Source organism: Lissotriton helveticus, chromosome 1_1, assembly GCF_964261635.1.
Source record: "Lissotriton helveticus chromosome 1_1, aLisHel1.1, whole genome shotgun sequence".
Lineage (NCBI taxonomy): Eukaryota > Metazoa > Chordata > Amphibia > Caudata > Salamandridae > Lissotriton > Lissotriton helveticus.
The window spans coordinates 655,569,339-655,594,006 of record NC_136057.1 but is presented as its reverse complement, the minus strand read 5'-3'; the positions used below and the strand labels follow the sequence as shown (position 1 = coordinate 655,594,006).

Genomic DNA, 24,668 nt, shown 5'->3' with positions numbered 1-24,668 from the left:
TTGTTTTTCGTCCTTCACATGCGGATACTATGTTCGGGCTTATTTTTCTCATTCCATTAACCGTTCGATCACCGCCTCAGTCATACAAAAAGCATTCTTTTATTGACCCAGTCGTGCGCCACACATACTCATTCAAACCGTACAAATCAGGGCCCATGCGCACATTCATACCATACAATCTTTCACGCTCCCAGTGATGGTCTGCACTCCATGCAATATCTCACAGCGCTTGTCTATGTCTTTCCCTACATGGAGCACGGTGCGGTCCATGTCCACTCCATTCTTCAGTCGGAACTCCGATGTAACCTACAGAGGAGAAAAGAAAGGGGGGGGATACAGCATTCAGAGCATGTCAGCGCGCGCAAACACGAAAAAGCTTCTACTTATCATGTATCAGACTAGCTGCAGGAACGTGTGATACAACAGATCTTGGCTATCCCTTTCGCATTATTTTTCTGTGTAACATATCCTCCCCTTCTTATGATGCAAAAAAATGTTTCATTTTGTTTGTCTCTAAATTCGAGTTCCCTCTTCGTGTATTTGTTTCTCAATTAGTCGTATTTTATGGGACAACATACCACACCTTACATTCGGCAGATACCTTAAGCTACGGTCGACCATTTTCTAACAATTCTGGAAAAAGGGCAGGTGTGACGGATACAAATTTCAATCAATCCAAAATTCAGGCAAAGGGTCTGCATTATCTGTTTTCTATTGTTTGGGAATAACAGCCATTATTCAAAAACCCATCCAACCTAGACGATTGTTATGACGCTGATTCCATACTTCCTTCGAAAACTGTTTATTGCAAAAATGTCAGTATACAAATACGGGCCTACAACCACGTGGGCCGGCCACGGAGCAAACTGGAATCGTATATGATGAGGGGACATTTACACTGTAGAAAAACGTAACGGGCGGGCCATTAGGTTGCAGGAATTAAGGTGTCTAACAGTTGCGGAATCGGTGGACGTTAATTTTATAATCAAAGTACGACAGGACCAGTTACAATGAAATTATCTAGATATACATTTCCGGGCAAGTACCATGAGTAACGTTAATTCGAATTTTTAATAGTACAGTAATCAATAATACATCAGAACTTAATATCAATATGGATGTCCAAATGTTCAATCAGTACCCGTCCCCACCCGCCATGTGCTCCAAAACTGCATACATATCTCGTGATATCAAGGCTGAGCAACCAGTACACATCAAGGAGTTGCCAACATGTGGGATACATATTATCCAAATAGAAGCAGTCACCTCGAGAATGTTTGTCTGTATGAGGTTCTACAAAATTACATATTCAAGAGGAACATCAAAGAAGATATTGATAAAGGAGTGTATGCTGTAATTGGAAGTGAGGGATGTCTGGTCATTTTGGGCGAGGCCGGGCAGGTCCAGAGTATAGTCAAAATGTCTCCACCAAGCAGCGGTCGGACCAGAACCCCTTTGAGTAGTCCAAAAAGTTCCGTTAAATGACAACAGAAGGGACAGACAACAAGAACCATCAGTCAAAGAGGGGAGGGCAAGTTCTTCCCTACCGGGTCACGTTGGGGCTCCACCGGAACTGATTGAATTGGTAGTCTACAGTGTTTCTGGATGTTTCAGACTGAAGCTGGCATCAGCATGAGAGCACCACCATTCCGTGGCTACGTCGTGGCTATTCCGCGAGCAATCATGGCAGTCGCTCCCCACCGGAAGCCTGCGGGAGTCGGGGGCCCCGGTGACTCTTGTAGAATCTTCAAGGCTGAGGGGACGCCTTCGGGAATGGGGCCCATGCCCTAGCAGTCAAGCGTCTGAGTTCCAGGGTTGCCCAGAGCCATCCTTGCAGGCCAGGCCAAAGTCTGTGGAGGTGACCGCCATTTCGTGAGCTCCGTGGCAGCCGCCTGTCGCTGTACCGCAAGAGTGGGTGCAATTCAGCCGGATGGCGGGTGAGACGCTGTAATAGCAAGAGCAGGCGCAACTCAGCTGGCCGAGAGAGGCACTGTGCCGCAAGAATGGGCGTAACTCAGCTGCCGAGTGAAGCGCTGAGGTGCAGCTGAGAAACCTCCACCTGGGGAGGTGGGGGAGGCTCGTTCGCGCCGCCTCTCCCTTCCAGTGCACCCCACGCCGTCTCCTGGCGCAGGTATATGTGATGGTCGGACCAGGGCACCGCAGGACGTGTCTTCAGGTCAAACGGATTGTGGGACAAGGTCCAGAATGGAAGAGTCACCAAAAGGCTAAAAGTTCCGCCGGACCCCGGGAGCCGGCCGCCTACGTCGAGTGAAGCGCTGGGGTGCAGCTGAGAAACCTCCACCTGGGGAGGTGGGGGAGGCTCGTTCGCGCCGCCTCTCCCTTCCAGTGCACCCCACGCCGTCTCCTGGCGCAGGTATATGTGATGGTTGGACCAGGGCACCGCAGGACGTGTCTTCAGGTCAAACGGATTGTGGGACAAGGTCCAGAATGGAAGAGTCACCAAAAGGCTAAAAGTTCCGCCGGACCCCGGGAGCCAGCCGCCTATGTCGGGGGCGATCTCAGGCCACACCAGGGCAACAAGACTTGGGGAGGGGGCAGGAGCCAAGCGCCCCCTCCGAGTCCGCGCCACCACACCGCCCCTCGGGGGCCTCCGTCAAGCGGCTCATGGAGGCACCGCAGGCAGTGGTTCTTCAGATCAGTGGTCTCACCGGCAAGGCTCCCCTCCGTCAGCAGCGATCGTTGGCGCTGTGGTTGCGGCCGGAGGCCCCGCCTAGTCAACGACCCGGCCTCTCTATCTCGTAGGCCGCAGAGTAGTCGGGGAGAAATCCCGGGAACGGCGGCATGCATTTGGATCGATGTTGCAGCAGGCTGCCATGTAAATAGTTATTTAATAAAACGTTTTACCCTGTTACTTTGCTGGTGTGTTGTATATATTTTTAATATTTGCATAGGGTTTGTCGTTATTTTGGGCGGGGTGGGCGGCGGAGCCGAGCTGTCTTGCAGCCATCATGGCGTCGAGCTCGGTTCCTCTCACTAGTTTCATATTTCTCATGAGGGGTTGTTTCTAATGTTTCTATTTTAGCGAGGTCAAAAAGAGATCCCTTTAGTGGCCTACTGATTTTCCTTGATTCCTTTTGTTTTTTCTAACGATTTTTCACTATCTGCAAAGACTAAACAGTGTATTGCGACTCTGTGCTTGTTTGTAAATAGAGAATGAACCAAAGAGAACCAATTCCAAAACAGTAAATGCTTGGATAACAATCAATCAAATGGAGAGGGAAGCAGGCACGACGGATTACAACGGGGGCAAAGGCCTGCGTTACCTACCCTTCACTATCTGCAAAGAAAGAATACTCCTAAAAGAAAAGAGGGGGGGGGGGCCGCGTTGAAAGCACATCAGCGTGCATAAACACGAAAATGTTTTTACCTACCACGTACTTGACATTTTAAAGCTTTTGATATTTGCTAATAAAAAACCATTGAAATTCACTGAAAAAACCATAGGTTATAGACCATATATAGTTAGGAATTAGCATTTACAAAACCTTATTTTACTGACACAAAACCATTGAAATTCCATATATAGTTAGTTGCACTAACTATATATCGCGCACCCGCAATCCACTGCTGATCATGTCACATATTACATCATTCATGACATGGTCAGTGACATCACTGATGACATCACTGATGACATCTCAAATGACATCACTGATGACATCACTGACAACATCTCAAATGACATCACTGATGACATCACTGATGACATCTCGAATGACATCACTGATAACATCTCAAATGACATCACTGATGACATCACTGATGACATCACTGATGACATCTCATTTGACATCAATGGTCACATCACTGATGATATCATTCATGTGACAATACAATGCATCTCCTCACACTTTAATACAACCTCTGTTACACCCAGTGTTAAATACAGAATATAATTTTTTAAACCATTGACACACTAATACTAGTTACTACATACGCACTCACTGATTCTTACGTCTACACACACATTCACTCATTCACCCATACAATCATTCATACATACAATCACTCATCTTTACAACACTATCATATGCACTCATACACCTATACAGACACTCACACTCTGCCACTCATCCATGGAGTTACTCACACACCTAGTCAGTCCTGTAAAGAATCAATCACACTTCCATTTTCTAATCTATACAGTTAAACATAGAGTACCTTACATTTTCAAATATATACTAACACATTCTTACTCTCTTATACAATCATTGATACAAGAACACATTGATCTGCACAGAGTCACACATCTCCCAGCCAGCCACACACACACTCAGTCTCCCATACAAATACTTGGACAATCAATCAATAACCCATATAGTTACTCATATAGCTACTGATCAACACATGCATCAGTTTACAGAACAACAGACATAATGATGCACAAATTAAGACAGTTTAGTCACTAACCCATGCACTCAGTGAGACACATTTAATCACTCACTCATACAGTCAGTCACGCACCTACTAAATCTTTTATTTAGACACTTTTACATCTACTAATTTTTCAATATGTAAAACATATTTAAACTTTACAGAAACACACAGTCACTGGATGATGTCATCAGTGATGTCATCAGTGATGTCATTTGAGATGCCATCAGTGATGTCATCAGTGATGTCACTGACCATGTCATGAATGATGTAATATGTGACATGATCAGCAGTGGATTGCGGGTGCGCGATATATAGTTAGTGCAACTAACTATATATGGAATTTCAATGGTTTTGTGTGAGTAAAATAAGGTTTTGTAAATGCTAATTCCTAACTATATATGGTCTATAACCCATGGTTTTTTCAGTGAATTTTCAAGGTTTTGTAAATGCTAATTCCTAACTATATATGGTCTATAACCTACGTTTTTTTCAGTGAATATATATATATATATATATAAAAGGGAAAAGAAAAAAGGTTATATGAAGTTTATATTTGCCACTTCAAGACATGATATTCCCTAGCAGAGGTCTAGGGGCGTAAATCGGGGGAGGAGAAGTCTAGAGCGGGCTTGTCCAGTCCTTCGTGGGGGGGTAGGGGGAGTTTATTGAGAACAATTGAGGGGAAGAATGTCAAGAAAAATGGTTGGGGAAGTTTAATTCAGTATTGTGACACAAGAAAATTATATTGATGGTTTTGGTGCGATGTTATATATTTGCAAATTTAAGATGACAAATGGTTTCGTTTTTTAATTGCCAAATTGCATCGTTATAATAAATTAGTTATTTGATGGGAATTCCTATTTCTTGTTTAAAGTGGCCTTTTATGCTACGAAGTTTTGTGTGGTCTTGATTGTGTGGGCGACAGCCAGATGGGAGCTCGAGCGTCTCTGTGATGATAGCGTCTCTAGTGGTGCCAACAGGGAACCCCACTCTGGGCCTGCCTGAGGGAAGGAGGAGAGAGAGCCCGTCCGAGCAGTGCTTATTTGCATAATCAAACAGTGCTGTGGGCCGAAAGAGGAGAAACACTGACACTGCAGCATCTAACGGTAGCCAGGAGCGAGCACCGAGCGGTACTAATTGCGAGCGCCCGCTGATACGGGGCTCGAAGTCTACAAGGTCAGTACCGACACAATATCTGACTTACTATCATGCAGTAAAAACAAAACTTCAGTACACAAGATATTATGCAAGCAACGACACAGCATTATAATATCATTCAAAAAAAGAAGAGCACTTATCTGGCTCAGCAAAGAAAGCGAAATTGCTGTTCCTTGGGGAGGATATTAAATGATGACCAATGTGATTCGTGCTCCAGAAAGTTTATACTTGGACTCTGGAATTTGGAATCCTTTCTTTTTTCAAGTTAAGTTGAGAGAAAAGCATAAAGCATAATCCAAGCTTTCGGTCCTGACAGAATTCCGTTTAGAAACAGGCCCTGTGCCAAGTGAGTTATTGGAATAGTTCCTAGACAGATAAAGTAACATTTGTGAGCAGCCACTCCTAAATTATTTGTAGGGATGTCCCAGAATAGATCCCGTGACTCCACCATTGGGTGTGTTTACGCATGGACGTGTGCTACATGAAGATTCCTCTTGACCCCTGCGGGTGATGGATGCAGGGTCAAGGTTGTTCACTGTGCTGTGTGGTGTGCCTATGGATGATGTAATGTAAAAGCAGTGCCATGCTGCAGGAAGGGTATGAGCTACTGCAGGATTTGAGGAAGGTATATAATTATTCATGATATGAAGAACGACTTCTGCGTAATGTACCATACGACTATGTTGGAGAGCTCTTTCATACTTGTCTCCTGGCCCTACTCAGGCCAAAAAGGTTCACAACCTACTCCCTGAAAAAAGAGGGTCTGCAATTGTTTCTTGCTTTCCAGACACAGAGCCAAATCTGAAACCAGGGTCTTTCTTTTCACTTGTCTACTTTTACTTCACTTCTGGGTGGGTCGTCAGACGTCTGAAGGAATGGCAGTCATTTTTGAGTGTATCTTTCCCTACCACATGCCACGGATGACCAGACATTGATTAGGGGGGGTGTTTTGGCTGAAGTTGACTTGCCCCACCATCTGGATCGGCGGGGGTATATTTATATATTTCCCTATTGTCTTAAGAAGGACATCGAAAGAGAATGGTAATGCCATTCTATCAAGGCATAAAAACAGACTGCAGGACACCTTGACAATTCCATTCCCATTGTTGCCAAATGTATGGACGTTTTCCGGGTTCATGCATTTGGCAAGAGATTGCCGAACTGGGAGTGCATTTCCAGCTATTCTCGGTGTTCATCTGTTTACCAGTTTATGTCTAGTTTAGCTACTTTTTTCACTCTCTTGTGTCTCGTCACTGTTTCTTCACTTCATGTCTTTTAGCCCTTGCAGTCTGTAATTTTTATGAAATAGCCAGAACTTTCCCTTTACCACATTTAAATCTCCAGAACTATCCACTTGTCTGTACTTACATATTGAATCTTGATTAATATATATTTTTCCTATTTCTCTATCCATTTGGACCCCCCTAACGATGCTTTGTTACGGAGGTTTTACTGCTCGCTTTCTTTTACCAATAATAGGTAGATAATTAAACTACTCAGTACTTTGCCAAAATACTGAATGCTTAAAAACCTAAAAATGTCTTCTTTAACCAATGCACGTGGTAAGATATACATGTTGTTAGCTCACAGACCTGTTGTCTCTGGCAACTATTGAGTTTCACAAAAATATATTTTGTCATCCAGAACTGTGATGCCAACACATCACATGCGCCTTTCTTCTACTTTTTCTGAATAGGAAACTCAGTTGCATGTGTTAAATTATTCTGAGTTAGTAGTACATTTGTTCAAAGAAAAGGGAGCTGGGGTGATGCCTGGTTTGTACTGCTGGTGCAGAATTTGTGTTTGGAATGGAGGGGCAAGAGATGGACAAAATGTGGGTTGGTGGGTGTCTTTGGCTATGAACAATCACAGTGTTCAACAATACGGTGTGGACCTTTCGAAATCTGGTTAGCAGCATTGGTTTCCATCTATGCTAATAATAAAAAGCTCTCAAGTAGACTGAAAGCAAATTCCAAAGAGAAAATAGGACCACAACAAGACCCTAATGGCTCTACATATCTTTTACTGTTTCTATTTCCAAAGGTCTCTTATGTATACTTCTCCTTGATTTTTGATTGCCATGTGGAATAAAACGCAACCATTTGCAGAATGCTCTCAACCTTTGCCGCTGCATAAATAGAAAACTTGTCAAGCTATAGACATCACAGTTAGTATCAAAATAATCTATCTTATATCTACAGTTTTTCCTTTAACTGAATTTGAATGTTTTCTTTATTTTGTTTAATGCAGTGCTGAATACAAGCGAAGAACTAAACACGTGCAGAAGAGCTTGAATCCTGAGTGGAACCAAACAGTGATTTATAAAAATATATCAATGGAGCAGGTCAGTATCTGAGAAACTAATTTCCCATAATAAAATCCATTACTACAGGCACATTAGTTGACCCCCATTTGGCATGTGCTTGCATGATACAGTGAGTTTAGCTGACACAGAAGACAAGCATCACATTTTCACAGGGAGAAGAAAAGTTAGTGCCTAGCAGGGGGTGTTTAAAGAGAACAAAGTGGAGTATCTAGTGGGAGGAAAGGGTTCTAGAGAAGAAAGAGGAGTGGCTAGCACATGGGTGGACATTAAGCCCACACCCTGAGGAAGAGGAAGGAGAAGAGCAATTAAAGGAGTAAGTGGATGTTGTACCCCTATATTGGCAGCAAGGGGGAGACAAGTAAAGGGAATCAGAATGTCAGAATAGTTGGGTGTCCATATAGTTTTCTCCCATGAAAAAAAGCAACAGGAACAAGGCACGAGGAGTTGCTTAAAAGTATAATCAGAAACCACCCAAATCAGTAATACGGTTCGTACATTGCCATGCTTAAGGTGGGACAAAAGTTTTGTGGGTTAATTTGTATGACATTGTAGCTATATTGTAATGTGAATTAATGGCTTTGGTCTAACTCTACTCTGTTTTGGAAGCCTTTACTGATTTAGATGGGATAACTCCTACCATGGGGCAGCAATGTGAGGCACCTGTTGCCAGTCTGCAACTCTGATGCCAAAGGGTACTCTCTTTCTCCTTAAACCTTTTAATTTATGCCCTTATTACCCTCATTCTCCTTTAAGATTTTAATGCACGTCTTTTCTGCCAGAGAGCAGACCGGAAAATAGAAATTGACCAAAAATAGCAACTTGAAACAGGCAATGAAACCAGATTGAAGAAACGTTTGAACAAGAATCAGACATTGGTGTTAGCTTAGTTGTATTCCAGTTCATTGTTTCTTTGCCGTCTTTGCCACTCTAGGTATAGATTAGTCATGTCCAAATGAGTCTGGGCACAGCTCCCATAGCAACAGTCCACCCCAAACTAAACAAGCATTGGCATAGGCAATAGGTCTCGCTTTTGGGACCAATTAGCTATGCCAATGCTTGTTTAAAGGGGGCCTCGAAAACGGGTCTCTATCGGGCTCTGTTTTAAGCCCTGGCACAGGCGGTCCGTTTTTTTTCCGGACTGAAGTGACAGCAGTTTGCTGTCACTGCAGTCCGGAAAAAAGTGCCAGGGTGCAAACAGCCCAATAGAGACCCAATTCGAGATAGCAGACACATCGATGTGCGATGCCCACACAAGTTACGGCATGACCTCATGCCAGGTGAGCGTTGTGGGGGATGGGAAATCCTTGAAAGAGTATTTTTCTTTCTCGATTTCCCTTCTCTTTCTGAAACACAAGAGCAGCAACTTTGTGGTAGGGTCACCAGGGCTTTAATTGGAAGCCTTTTCAATATTTTATGTAACAAGCCATAGTTGCAGCTTATTTATCGTATTCACTGACAAAGCCAATAGTCCTTACTTGTTGTCGGTATGATGTTACTTGTTGTATCACATATCTGGATGTAATGACAGAAACAGCAAAATACAAGTCGGGCGGCACACTATTCTAAACACAGATTTTTTGCGTAAGTGTTTTAAAGCCATGCCCCTAAATACACTAGCCACGCCCCTTTTAGAGATGCCCGTCTTTTCATCCCACTTAAAGCCCTGACCCCCAGTAATCAGGGGTCATGACGTGACACCACTAGTGATTGAAGATACGCTTTGTTAGATCCTCCTTGTCAGCAGGGACAGCTTTTTGGAGCTAGTAAACAGGAAAAGCAGTAGAGTTTTCTTCTGTCATGCCTGGAACAGGCGCATCACAATCAGCAGTAGGAACTGTCTGCCTCCTTCCAGCAGAGTACAAGTACAACCCAAGAAGCTAACCTGAAACCTTTAAAGACACAGATAACATACTTTGCGCGAGTATCAGCAGCGCATGCGTACATTACAAAGAAGAGAAACTGCATGAATACCACCAAGGAAAGATTCCCAAGCACACAAAAAATTGGGCCCTACAGGTAAGTATAATAGGAGTAAGCCTAAAGAGTCAAGGCAACCACCGCTCACACTCAGAGTACGGGTGCAGTGAAGGAAGGAAGGAGCAGATTCCCTACACTGCACACAAAAGTTAATTCTCAACAGATACAGCCGCCATCAAGTTTCTGCCTGCAAAGTTGGTTTATCACTGTGCATTGCAACCTTCCACACTTGGAACTGCGAGATACGTGAATCAATGTGGTGCACACACACAATACCCCTCCCCACCTCAACCCCCAGCTCCACTGTCAGGCTCAACATGTGTTTGAGAGTAGTTTGTGCTGCTCTGGTAACTGACATGCTGCGACCACAACCGGCATTAACTGCCCACGTATTGTGCCTAGAGTGTCTTCTGGCTCCAAAACACTACTCACAGTGCAGGGGGATCCGTCAGTCCCGGGCCAGTGAACACCATGGCTCAGCTGATCAGTTCCCTGTGATTTTAAAGCGAGCGCCATGCTAAAACTTAAAGCGTGGTGCCCAATCACAGTAACTTAAAAATAATGTTTTGCTAAAATACAAAGCGCGGTGTCCGTCCATATTTTACCTATTTGCATGGTGGCTCCAGAAGAGGGTGCCATTGTGATAAAAAGAACCCCATGAAACCAGGTGCCATAAAAATAATGATGAACGAGGGTGCTACGATAAAATAAACAAGCGCCGGTGTAGCAGGCGGGGTAGAGAGGAGGGGGCCTGCTCCGAACGCTGAAAGTTAAAAGCTGCAGTGTGAGGGGAGAGAGGAGGGGGCCTTTCCCTTGCGGGAGTGAGCAGGAACCATCTGTTAGTAATTAACAGATGGTTTGAAAGCTCGCTCCTGCAAGGGAATCGCAAAGCAATGCAATGCATGCACGTTTTTGCCCGCAAAGCTGTGCTGATTACTAAAGGTCTTTTACCTATGTAGCGCATGCGCACTGCTTAGGCGAGACCTAAAAACGAGTTCCCCCTGCAGACAGGGATACATGCAACCACAGACATATGTCAGCCTAGTGGGGCCTTTTCAATAAAGTGAAGGTTGATCACTGTGGCACAAACATCTAAGTAGTTCAAGAAATGCTTAAATTAATCTCAACCATTAGTAATTACTTGTGCTGCTCACTAGTCCATAATGGTCTGCCCATTTTGCCAGACTAGACAGAGACTAGCCATTTGCAAGTCAGTTTTGGCCACGCTCCATGGGAGCAGTCCTTCACCATGGCACGCTGACTGCAAACCTGTGAGGTTACTTAGTATCCACTGTAGTCTAGAGTTGCTCTACATCATGAAGTACACACACATTGGTTACAGCGTTATTGCAAAGTATATTAATGAGCCAAGATTTAAAGTCATATTTATAATGAAAGATAATGCAATTTCCTAGTTAGACTTGATATTTCTGGTATTCTCGTCTACTGGGGAATAAGTGGGTTTTTGATTTGGCCCATAGTGAGGGGTATAATTTCTACATCCATGAAAGTTTGAAATGTTGTTGAGTCCTGAAGAAGGTGGCATCAACCATCAGAGCCACCAAAACACCGCATTGCAATTTGTATAAATCCATCACTGCTTTTACATTGTACAATGTATTGGTGACAAACAACCTAACAGTTGTGCAATGATAAAAAAAGCAGGATGGCAAAATAGGAAGGTTTGAAGATTGGAATATTGGTATGAGTGTTGATACTTCTAATGCTGTCAAGCAAAAAATGTGTTAAACTCACATGATGTTCATCATTTTTAACATTGACCATACATGAGAACAATTGGATCTTAATCTTAATACATTTTTAAATCGTATTTGTATAAAACGAAAAATAAATGCACAGATATTTTAGATAAATGTTGACGTGAAGCTTTATTATTTTTCACTACCATATGCAGCTCACTGTATGGAGTTAGATGCACTTTGTGTTCCCACAATTATAATGCTATAATGTTTGTTTATCATAAACAAGTTATTAAGGTTTAGAACAGAGGGGCGTCTGCAATTGTGGTTAATTTAAGCACTGTTGTCTCATTTGGTTGGAGAGGTTACTCCTTTTCTTTAATCTAAGACTAGAGGGAGCCAGGCATAGCAGAGGATGGCTTGACATGTCCTTGTTACCGTGGCACTGACCAAGCAACTCCCAGTGTCAGGATTCATAAAGGCAGCAACAGGAGCATATAGAGGCCTCTCAACTCTGTTGTGTGTTGTGTCCTCACTATTGCACTAGCCTATATCTGAGCAAGTAAGAGTGGAGGAAGAAGTCAATACTGTGATATCTTTGAGTATGTGATATGACGCAGGCGTCTCATGGCATTTGCAGAATTGAAGTCCTTTGCTTATGGAGTTTGGGTTTCACCACCTCTGCACATAAGGGATCATAGAGTACACCATATTTCCTAAGGGGCTGTGTACTGTGCACGGTTTCATTTGTTACCTTGTTTTTAAACATCATTACAAATTACCAAATGTGTGTGATGCCTTAGAAAACGTGGTTCTTATTTCATTGCTAACAATTAGAACCTGGCAATTTAATCACATAATTAAATTGCTTACATTAAAAATGTATGGTAAGTTAATGTGAATACAATAGTTATTTGTATTTACTGTAAAGTAAAGTCCTTTTCCGTTTATGAAAATGCTATCCCTGTAGACTATATGATGCTCTTTGTTTATGTATTTTGTTTTGATGACTGTTTTTCTGCTCAGCGCATTTAATGCATGTTTCTTTTAGTTTGCTGATATCAAAAGGCATTTTATCCGTTTATAGAAAATAGTCTGTGAAGAGCAGCACATAGGTTTTCTTTTCTTCATTAATGAATGTAATGGGACAAAGTGGGAAGTGGAAAGGGTTTTTATATCTATGAAGCTCCTCAAGCTAATTGTTTCCTAACAGTTACATTTTCAGGGTATCCTATCACTTTATACATGCTTCCCTTCAAAAGACTGGATCCTTTTTCTCAACCAGTTGTTTTTACTAGGAACATGTTTTTATTACACCTGCCCTCTCCCGAGGTCAAGTGCTCATGCCAGCATAGTTTTTACACATCTTTTGAAATCATCACATACTTGAAAGTATATAGGCGAGGAGTTGAATGTTTTACTTGTCATGGAAGTCAGTGCATCATGTCAGACGTCCCGAAGATCTCTGCAGGACTTTACCTCTGCTCTTCTACAGCTTGAACAAATTGAAGAGTGACAGCAGGCCACATTTTTAGGTGAAGCTATAGAAAAATAATCTATAGTGTGTTCTCAAATTATCATAATCTTGCAAGAAGCACCACTGGATTTAGAATCATTAATTGCTGACTCTTCATATTGGGACTATATATGTGGGCTATATATTGGCACCTCCATCGTTACCATGCGCATTGTATAATAACTGAGTCTGAATGGATCATTTGAGTCACTGTCCAAAAATAAAGTAGTTAAATTGTGAATGTCAATGAAGTCATCTGTTTTACTGAGCATGCAATCAGGGTTTTACCAGGGCAAATGGTCCAGCTTGAATTATTTTAAATCGGAGTAAACACTCGTGTGAAACACCTTTATACAAGAGATCTCCTTCTTCTTCCCACAAGTAGTGGCTGCATTGGTGATAGAAAAATCCACCTTTGGGTGTGGTTTTCATCTAGAGGAACTGGTAATCAGGGACGTTTGGTCTCCAGAGGAGTAGATCCTGCATATCAACCTACTCGATCTGCAGTCAGTGCTCTTGGCCTTGAAATCCTTCCTGCCCTCCCTTTGTGGCTCATCTGTCCAGATCTTGACATACAACATGGCTGCAATGTGATATGTCAACAATCAGGGTGACATCAGGTCGTATGCTCTCTGCAGGGAAGCTGTAAGACTCTGGGCTTGGGTACATGTGCATGGGATCTGGATTGTTGCCAACTATTTGTCTTGCTCTCTGAACACCAGGGCTGACAGACTGAGTTGGCATCATCTAGAACATAATGAGTGACTTCTTCATCAACAGGTGGTTGTGGGTTTTCCCTCATCTGGACCTCTTTTCCACCAGTGAGAATACGTAATGCGTACAGTTCTGGTGCCTCCAGTGTCCATTGCAAGGACCCTTGGGGGATGCATTTAGTTTGAAGGGGAGTTTTCTACTTCAGTTCTTGTTTCCTCTTATACCCTTATTCCTTGTGTGTTGAGGAATCTGCCTCAGGACCAGGTCTAGCCATTCTGACATTCCTAGACTAGTCAAGGAGAATGTGGTATGCAGACTATCCCTGTGTGCACTGCTCCAACTGCTCTTAGATCTGGCCTCCTTTCCCAGTCTGAGAGTCAGGTTCTGCTTTCCAACTTCAAGAGCCCCCGCATCTATGCATGGGGATTGAGGAGGGACACATGAGCTCATTTTATCTGCCACCACATATGACGGATGTATTGTGAGCTTGTCATCCCCTCCACAACACCTGTCTATTTGGGAGCATGGAAGTGCTTTGTTGCATGGTGTGTAGAGCCTAATGTGGAACTTCTACAGGTGCATCTGTCTGATATTCTGCACTTTACATCCTCCTGAAAATAGATGGATCCAGTGTCCCTCACTCACAAAGATGATCTAGGACAAACGTTTCTGAATCCAGTCATGCATCTAGGTATATTCAGAAGTATAGGAATATGCATATGCATTATCCACTAAATCAATTGTTACCAAAGATAAGTAACGTTTTTGTTAGGTGGGTTGAGCAACAGCCATGTCTGAATATGTCTTACAATTTTGTGTACAAAGAGAATGTTGCCTAGAGATGCAACTCTCTTTTCCTGTAGGGTTGGGACCTTGTGGTTTTCCTTGATTTGAATTGTTTTCATTAAATTCCAGCTTTTCGAAAATATTCTTAAGCATTGTATTTTGGGCTTCAACATTCTACAACCCATGAGGAGATGTCTTCAGACACCAGCCCACATGTTCAAGTTGTTGGAAGGTTCCTAACACCTGCAGTTCAGGTCTGTAGCAAAATGTAGACTTCCACCAATTTGAACTAGGCAGACACAGTTTCTTCTGTTGGCAGGACCTACACCGCTCCCAGTCACAGCAAATCATTTCAAAGGTAAAGCAGATTAATAGACAGCACCATATCCCCTTTCCCCTTGAAGATCTACAAGAAGCCAGACCCACTAGTTCTCATAAAGGCTTTGGATTAAAAACAGAAATGTGGACAGATCTCTTCAAGTCTCTGTCAGGTACCCAAGGATTCGCTATTGCAGCAGTAGTTCAATCAAATATGGATTTGTGAGCTGATGGTGCTCCTTTTGAAAATAATAGGATGCATTCCAGTGCGACCATGTGCATGTTGAACCCTGTGTGTGAGAGGGATGGTACCAATGGTTTGTATAGATGAGACGTGTCATACAGTGTGCACTTGATGGCTTTCGTTCTCAAAGAAATAGCACACTCTCTCTAAGGTATTCCTGTAAGAAAAAGGATACGAACCAATTTAATGTTATCCAAATAATATTTGAGATTACCAAATATTGATCATGTATACATTGCATTGTATTTAGGAATGAACAGAGACACACTTTTTACGCCCCCTCCACCTTCTAAATCGCATTGAGTTGTAGAGTGCACAGTGTGAGTCTCAAAGCCAGTTCCGACTCATAGTATATATTTAGCACATTGCTACTTACATTTTTGTAGTAACAATGGCAGTGCTTTTGTGAATGACAGGATTTGCAACCAAAAAAATGCTTAGTACATTAGGCCCAGGATACCTAGGACTGTTCCATATTTTAAAAACAATTAACATCGGTAGTCAGCTGGGATGTCTGCCACATAAGCTCATCATTCTTTGTGGTGCTGGATAATCCTGCTGCTGTCTTTTTCTTCATGCAGCCCACTCCCAGCTCTCATGTTCGTGCCTGAAGATTACAGTCCTAAGGTATTAACTTGGTTAGGTGGTTTATCTTCTTCATGTTGTGTAGAATAAGGGTCTGGGGAATACTGTTGTGAATGTGCAGCAAGTAGTCACGATCCTCATCATTTTAAGGCTTTCAAACACATTCTAAATTGCTGTTAAAAATTATCCAATATAGGAAATTATTTCCAGTGCTACTTGGAGGGGTAACACCAAACTGAGTATGAAAAAAGCACAAGCCAAGCTAACTTCGCAGTTTTGGATTCTACACAACAAGTTGCTGCCTGTGAAAGCTATGATTGAATTTGCTGTCATTTGGAATGCACTGGTTAATTAGCAACCTACGTGGAGCCGTTTCAGAGGTAGCTATCAGAAATGTCATTGATTCTGAGCAAACTTCAGGATGGTGTTCTTGGGAGAGAATATCTTGGCCTGCTCATAGGGTTTCCCCTTCACCATATGCATCCTGAAGGAAGGTGGTGCTACTGTCTACATGATAGTGTCTCAGAATATTAGAAAACCACAAAAATGGTCACATTGGTAGTGGTCATGCTCATTGTTTCACCCAGGAAGGGAACCCTGGTTATGTACTTGGTCTTTCAGCGGGTTGAATGGTCTGTTTCAATCTAACAAGACTAAGGAGGCTGTTGTTTCCTTATTTTCCTACCTTTCAGCTCTGCACACTCATTTTCGTATCAACTCATGATTCCTGTAATTTTGCCCATGGACTCTTTCTAGATTGCTTTTGATGCTGTTACATTGACTTGGTTCTTAAGCATGTCCCTTCCACATACTGCAACTGTGCTAATAATTTGAGACCTGAAGTTCTGGGATGCACATCACTGGGATTTGTCTCACATTATTGCTTATGGTACAATGTAGACTGTCCCTTGTACAATCATTATCACATCAAATGCTATTTCGTTGTTTCCTCTTCTTGCTCCCAATGTTGACCCCACCTCCCATGGAAAACATTGTTTTAGTTTGGTAAAGTCCAGGTTGAAGGACGGGGTGTTATGTGCTGTTGCAGTGGATGATTGCAAATTGAAATGTAAGGAAAACCGTTTTTGACCTAACGTGATGCTGTATGGTTCCTGTGCCTGAATGTGTAGTGAAAGCTTAAAATACGTAAAGTAATGACCCAGACCTTTACTTGTCAGTATATCTACTTCAAAAAACCACAGCCTTGATTATTTTTTATGTTGGCTGATGTCTCCTTGGCTACTTGCAGTGAGCGCGCATTCTCAGAATTTTAATTAGAAACTTTGATGCAAACACACTGGTTGCAAATTTGGCACTGGCTGCTTGTGTACTACGATTTCTTCTGGCCAGGGTCACAAGGAAGCGTATCATTGCCGTACCTATGGCGTCCATTAGGGTTTCTGGTGAAAACTTGAATGGAAATTATTTTTGTGAAATCTACAGATTCTAAAGTGTTATTATCTGGAGAGATCCCCAACAGTTGCTCTGAAGTTTTCTTTTTAGACATATATTGTTTTTATATAGTATCTGTAAGCATGTCTCCATCAGTTAAGGAAATGCTGAGGGCTGGAGGTTCTAAAAGTGAGTTATTGAATACATTGTCTTCATACCTGTGATGTCACCTCTTCTAAACAACCTAACCATCTCCCAAACAAATGTATTTTTACCAGATTGATGATATAGTACAAACAGGGACAAATAGCCCTTCATACCTTCACGGTTCAAATGGTTTGATGATCACAACCTGCTCATAAACAGCTGAGGTGCTTACAGTGCATGCTTTTCAGATATTTGTTGGCTTTAGAAAAAAAGCCCTGAATTCCCAAGCTGGTCTACCTTTCAGAAATACGCTGATTAGCTATTAGATGGTTATTTTAAGTGGCTATTTGACCTTTAATCAAACCTCCAACAACATACATCTGCACCAATAAAAGGAATGTGTTGGGGGGCTGGGAGCAGACATGAAAGAGAATAAGTCGTGTTGCCCTTTACTTGGCCCTGGTTGGTTGCACACATCTATAATATGGGCATTTGTTGTTTCAGAACACCAAAAACGTCCAGGATAACATACAGCTATGTTGTAAATTCTAAGAATTTTATATTCTTATTAGTGTCATAATGAATTATTTTTAAAAGGATTCCTCTACTTGGAATGTTAGCTAATTTTCTATAGAATATAATTTTAATGTTGATAAACAACTTCCAACAGATTTAGTGTAGGCGTTTCTACGCATTCAATAAGGAAAGCAACTTATCACCGCAGTGTGTATGGTGTAGGGAATATCATTTTTCAAATCAATCTGTTTAGGAACAGGAACAAAAATAAAAATTAAGACGGTTCATGCATCCGGTAATGCCTATGTATTTGGTATATTGTATGGTAGAGGTTTTTTTCTGAAGGGGGAAATGCATTTATTTTTTGTATTTTATCACTTTTCAGAAATGTGCAAGAAAAATTCTACGACTACTGGACATTTTTTAAAAAAGTTCAATACACACGCGGTAAAGAATAGACTGCAACTGAGTTTATTTCCTAATAACTAACGATGCGTATCCTTAAAAGTACAGTCAAAGAAATTACAGAAAAATGCTTGGGGAATGACTTGTACTGGCCGTAAAATCTGACACCTCAAGGATTTAGATAACGTTGTTTGTATACCTGTAGCGATGGCTTTTGGATGTGATGATCTGTTGTCGTTCAGAACGTCACCACCCTGTTTACAGCATTTTATAGGCAGATAACATCAGAGGTAAACAGATTTGTTAAATTCAGTAGTTAGAAGGATGTACAACGTATCTATAAATAGAACTGAAAGAGGATACATGTTGTATTCACCGGCCAGATGTTCTACTCAATACAGGCCACTCTCTAGATTGTTCATGCAGGAGGGAGGCGCTGCTGGCAATCATCAGCAAGGCTCAGATCTTACATCAGTTTAAGTATATGCAAATGTTAGGTACTGATTACTTTTGCAAATGATTACGAAATGTGCTAACGCTTTCTCAGTCATTTGCATAGAGAAGAGACTGTCATTGAGCGTAATCAAATACTTAAACTACTGTCGCTTTTATTTATAGTAGAAGGACATTTCACTGTTGTGATTTAGTGACTGGTTTTGGGTTTGTGCCTTGTTACCTGCAAACATCTGGAAAAAACATATCTAAGATCAGACTTTTTAAATTAAAAGTATTGGTGTAAGTTAGTACATGCGTTTCTTACACTGGATGTCCCAGAATATTTTAGGTTTACATCAAGAACAAAATCAGATATTAGAAATTTAGTTATAAACTTTCAAAGTGGGAGTCGAGTAGGAAATACTCATCTAAACCAATGAGCTAATAGTGAAAGCTGAAAAACCACACCTGGCATAACTTTCAATTATAAACACGTTTACCATGACGTGATGTTATGTTAGGAAAACTTACAGAGAGCACCACACCCAAGATCTCTTTGGGCTGTGACAACCAGGAGGGAAAGGATACATGGTTAGGTATAATCATAAATGGCAACGACAGACCCATGTAAGTCCCTTGTATATAATAAGGCAAGGGGGATGTAAACTACATGTAGGTCCCTAGTATATAATAGGGCAGGGAGGTTTAGAGTTCCAGTACATTTTCTAAGCTACAGTTTACACTACTGTGTGGCGTGCTGTCGTTTTGAAAGCCAGCCCTGCCTTGCAGGCTGCTTTTAGATTGTAATCATATGCAAATGCGACTTTGGAATTAAAGGTAATTCCAAAGTAGTAATATAGCTTATTTTTACATATAAGTCACTCCCAAGGTCTACCCTAGGTGTCCCAGGGGGAGGGTGTCTTAAAACTGTTAGCAGGGATATTGTAAAAGATGTTTGATAAGCCCTAGTAAGGGGAACGACTGCCAAAATCGTGTTCATCATTGGAGATAATTAGCTTCATAGCCTAACATTGGAATATTTTATTTAAGTATAAATACAGATGGGAAGGCGCTCCAAATGTCATTCAAAGAGTTAAAATGATAGTTATGATAAAACCAGCAAGTTATTTGCTATCATTGGATCTATAATAATTATCACAGAAACTAAGTTATTAAACTGTCTTTTCTGTGAGCCAAAATCCAGCTACCCTTGCCTGATTGGCCAGCTTTTGCGAGGATGAGCCGGAGCTGCATGATGAGGTGTGAAGTGCCCTGTCACAGTACACAATGGATTTCCTGTTGGTGGAGAACTTTAGCTGCAGAAGCCAAAAGGCAGGAAGATTGTGGGGGAGCCAAATTGGTCTTCAAAGAGAGAATGAAATGACACCCACCTCCTGCACCCCCAGCTGCACAGTAATTACATTAGACTGGGAGTTGGAAGGGGTGTGTTAGTGAAACATAGCCACACCAGTGGTTTGGCTCAGCCTGATCTAACCCTAAAGGAGAGACTTTCTTTTGTTGGATTTTGAGAGGACAGTGCTTTCTGGGATAAGAATATACCACACGTTGAAGGAAGTAGTCATACACCTGGGCGGCACCCCGCATCCCATTGGTCATGGATGCTCTCCTGCTTAATGCCCAGAAATGGAAAAATATGGGAGAGCTGAATAGGTCCGCAGATCTGCTGCCTGAAACTACACAGATAAAGAGTACTGCCCTGTTGGAAACCTAATATGAGCCTCAAAGATCTGCACTTTGAAGGACTGCACCTGCTGTACATTCTGGGGCTGCAGCCCTTAGTAGGCCTGAGCAGTAAACTCCATTTGCTCATGGAGTTTGCAGAGTTTTTCCCACTCCGTACTCCAGATAAAGCGCGGAGTTTTGAAAAACTCAGAAGAGTTGCGCAGAGCAGAGTTTTACTTCTCTAGTGGCTCGCCAACATTAAGTTGACGAGCGAGGAAAATCCAACGCAAGACCATCTACTGGTGAGATTTCACAATGCGGGCTGTCGCTGCAGGTCACTACCGCTCCTGATGAGAAACCTGCTGCTCATGTTAAGGAAGCTGTCACTCAAGTACAACATCTACTCAAGCAGCAGAAATAAGTTTTCACTCTTGCGCCGTATGTGGTGCTATTTGTCCTGATTATACAGCACGAGGCAAACACCCAGCGCTAAAAATCAGCACGAACAGCATGACTTACCTCACTCCACTGCTTCCGGAACTCTGCGGAGGGCAGTAGACTTTTTTGTCACTTTTCAGAGTTCTGCGTAGTGGGAATCCTTAAACTCTGTCCAGTCCTAGCCCTAAGGAATTGTCTTGCTTCAAGACAGATTATTGAGTGGACTACCTGCAAGCTACACGTTAGCAGAAACCACTTGCATCATCTCCACCATGAAGTCCCCATCCTGGAGTGCGTCCAGTGAACTTTTAAGGATTTGCGCAGGTGTGTTGTGGGAATTGTAGTCCCAACATCCCAAAGACCATCTCAGCGATTCTAGACCCCTGGACTGATGTTGTGAACACTTTGAACCATCAAGGAGACCATCTGAAAGAAGTTCCAGACACCCGGAGAAATTTGGACCAACTTTTGGAAAAAGCTCTAAAAGTGGACTAGGTGCATGGTGGGAGTTGTAGTCCCAGACCTCAACAGTCAAACCATAGCAGCTGAAGCCTTGGAGGGTGCTGTGGAACACTTTGCTGCATCATGAAACACTTCTGGAATTAAGTGTAAACAACTCTTGACATTGTCCCTGTCCAGCATGACCTATTTTAACCCAAGAGCGCAGATTGCCTCTAAGCACTAGTTTTACTTTTATTCTTTAAAAATACATATCTCCGGTACCCTATATTTGGATTTTGTCCTCTTGGTGTCTATTTATTCATAAAAATATAATTATTCTTATAAATTGAGGTTGGATTTTTATTTTATGTTGTGTCTTACGTATTTAATCTATTGATGTTTTTAAATGCTTTACCCCCTGTCTTATAAGTGAAGCCTTCCTGCTCTTTGCCAGCTACCAAGGGTTGAGGAAGGGGTTAATTTATTGAAACCATGACTGAACCTTGTATTGTGGTTCTGGCCTTATTATCAGTGGTAAGTACCTTCTAATAAACCATTTTCCACCACTGCACAAAACAATGTTTACTCACACAACTGGGAAAAATGTAGCCCAATTGTGCATGATCTAGCTCAATCTGGCAACACTTCCAGAGTATTCTAAACAACCACTAGAGTGCTAATAGCTTTACATATGACAAAAGTGTGGCTGTCCTAAAGCCACCTTAAATGACTCAAATGGTTAAAACTGAAAATATGATATTTCGAAAGGAGCAAAATGAGGGGGTTAATTTTGATATAGACATTATGGTTAGTGCTGTTGAAAGCAAAATTTTGACACATTTTAAGTAAGTTCTCAAATATAATTGTCTAATATTTAATTAAAACATTCTGACATGCAGACTAAAACATGCACTTTCAACACCAGTAGCAGACTGGCAGTTAACTCCCTGATGATCAGCAGCGTTGCCACAGTGTTCTAATGAGCAACCAGAGGGCTAAATTCTGAATTTATTACAAATGTGTGGCACATCTGAACACTGTCTTAATGGAATCAAAGTGGAAAACTGAAAGCATTTTCTACTGAGGATACTGCAGTAAATGAGGAAATTAGAGAACTTCCTAACAAAACAATCTTTCAGTTAATCACCACAGAAAAAGTAGCCAAAATGTGCCCACACATAACCCAAAGTATAGCCCAATGAGAGAAGTGTGCAAAATGCAAATTGTTTTATTTTTGCAGATTTATATAGCACAGAGTTGTTTTACTTAAGCATTAGTTCCATTATACATTCTTTTCGGTTTTAGGCACATGGAGTTACGTGATTTGCTCAGAATCACTGGCTGTTGGACCAACGCTGAAACTTGAACCTAGTTCCCCCTTGAAAAGTTGGCAACTCTGGCCATAACACCTCATTCTCTCTGCAAAACATAATTAAGTGATCAACTGGATAGAAAAATATTAAGATAGCAAATAATTTAAATGAGGTTTGTTGCTAATTGAGAACTCAGAAGATGTCTCCTCATTTTAGTTTTCTAGAGCACTAACCAAAGGAAATGCTTTAGGTTTTACAGTTTTGATTCCATCAAGATGACATCAGGCTGTGTCACACTTTTGTAATACATTAGAATGTTAGCAACCTAGTTGTTCATTTGAGCACTGTGGGCAGACAGAGATCAGGGGCATGGACTTGGACAATTGAGGGCAGGGAGTAGAGGGCAGAGGGAGCACGTTGACCACGCTGGGCAGGTGGGCGGGAAGTGGAGGCACAAAGGACAATGGAGGGCAGGGGCAAGGGGGGCAGGGTCAACAAACGAACCATGCAGGCCAGGCAAGAGAGACCACAACAGACCAATAAAGTCAGAAGGGAGAGGCAGTGGCAGTACAACCATACTTGTCAACAGACCCCGTTCAGGCTGGAGACTCCCAATGTTTTTAAGCCCAAAAGTGCTTTATTTTAGCGTTCCCTCACCTAAATCCTCTTCCTTTTTAACGGAAGTCAATGGGGAAACTCAACTCCTCTGATTTATTTTATTTCAAAATCTTTCCCTCTGAACAAGTTCAAAAATTGGCATGCATGGTACATTGGATTATGGAGGGCAGGATGAATAGGCTACAGACATCAACTTAGACAATAGAGTGCAGGACAGAGGTGGGCCGGTACACCAAGCTCACCTTACAGGGCAGGCACCAAGGGCTGCAGTAGTACATTCCACCGCATAGGGCAAGCAGGAGGGCAGTGCAGCACAGCAGACCATAAGGAATAAGGAGGGCACAGGGCAATGCACATGGTGGGCGGAGGGTAAAGAGGCAAGGACAGCAAGCTGACCATACTGGACAGACAGAAGGGGCAGTTGCAGCACACCGGACCATAAAGGGCAGGAGTGAGGGGGCAGGGGCACACCAAAAGACCATAGCAGGCAGGAGGGAGGGGGTAGGGGCCTTCATATGGATAACAGAGGGCAGCGGGCAAGGGGGCAGGGCATGACCTGCAAGCTGGTCATGCAGGGCAGGTAGATTAGACCCTGGAAGCACAACAAACCATGGAGGGCAGCAGGGAAACTAAAATTGTTTACAATTGGACAATGGAGGAAAGGTTGGAGGGGCAGTGGAAACACAAAACAGCATGCTTGGCAGGCAGGAGTTTTAGTGGCAGCACAACAGTCATGGTGGGCAAGAGAGTTGTGGCAGGGGGAAGCACAAATGACCATGGAGGGCAGAAGGGAGGGTTATACGCTGGATACAGACAAGAGAGGGTAGGGGAAGGGGCTTCACAACAGACCACAGAGGGCAGGCAGGAGGAGCAGCAGTTGTAGCACAACACAGCATGAAGGGCAAAAGAGTGGCAGCAAAATGGAGGACCATGGAGGACAGGAAGTAGGGGATAGGGGCATTAACTCGGACAAAGGAAGGCAGGGTGAGGTAGAGATGGCAGCCATCTGACCGTGCTGAGCAGGCTGGAAGGGTAATGGCAGCTCCATAGAACATAGTGGGCAAAAGGGAGGGACCAGGAACATGCACAGATATATCAGAGGGCAGATAAGGAGGGTAGGAGCAGTATGCTTTGCACAGAGGCTAAGCAGGAGGGCAATGTCAAGGGCATAGACTTGAGGAACAAGGAGAGTGGGCAGCACCTCGGACCTTGCACAGCAGGAGGGAGGGGCAGGTGCATAGACTCAGATAACTGAGGGCAGGGAGGATATGGATAGGGGCAGCAAGTTTACTGTGTAGGGCAGGCCACACAGGGCTTGAATGAGGGGGCAGAGTTTTGGACTTGGACAATGGAGTGCAAGGAGGAAGATGGTCAAGGGCAGCAAGCATGGGCATGAGCAGCATTACAGAACATGCCAGGCCAGGACCGTGGTCCAGCCCCTGCCATGCATTACAATGGACATCTTACTGTTTGTTAAAAAAACATAATAATTCACCGAAAAAACTAAGTCTAAAGTGACATTATAGTTAGGAATGGTAAGAATATCTAACTTTACATA

The 24,668-nt window shown here is 42.6% G+C and overlaps 1 protein-coding gene across 1 annotated transcript in view; it reads left to right on the top strand.

Moving 5' to 3' along the window:
• The window catches only part of PCLO (piccolo presynaptic cytomatrix protein), a 1,621,199-nt gene that overhangs the window by 1,163,315 nt on the left and 433,216 nt on the right, over positions 1 to 24,668 (top strand). Inside the window, exon 18 of the mRNA XM_078674179.1 lies at positions 7,807 to 7,900. Within this exon, the coding sequence (XP_078530305.1) occupies positions 7,807 to 7,900 (94 nt within the window). The remainder of the gene's footprint in view (positions 1 to 7,806; positions 7,901 to 24,668) is intronic.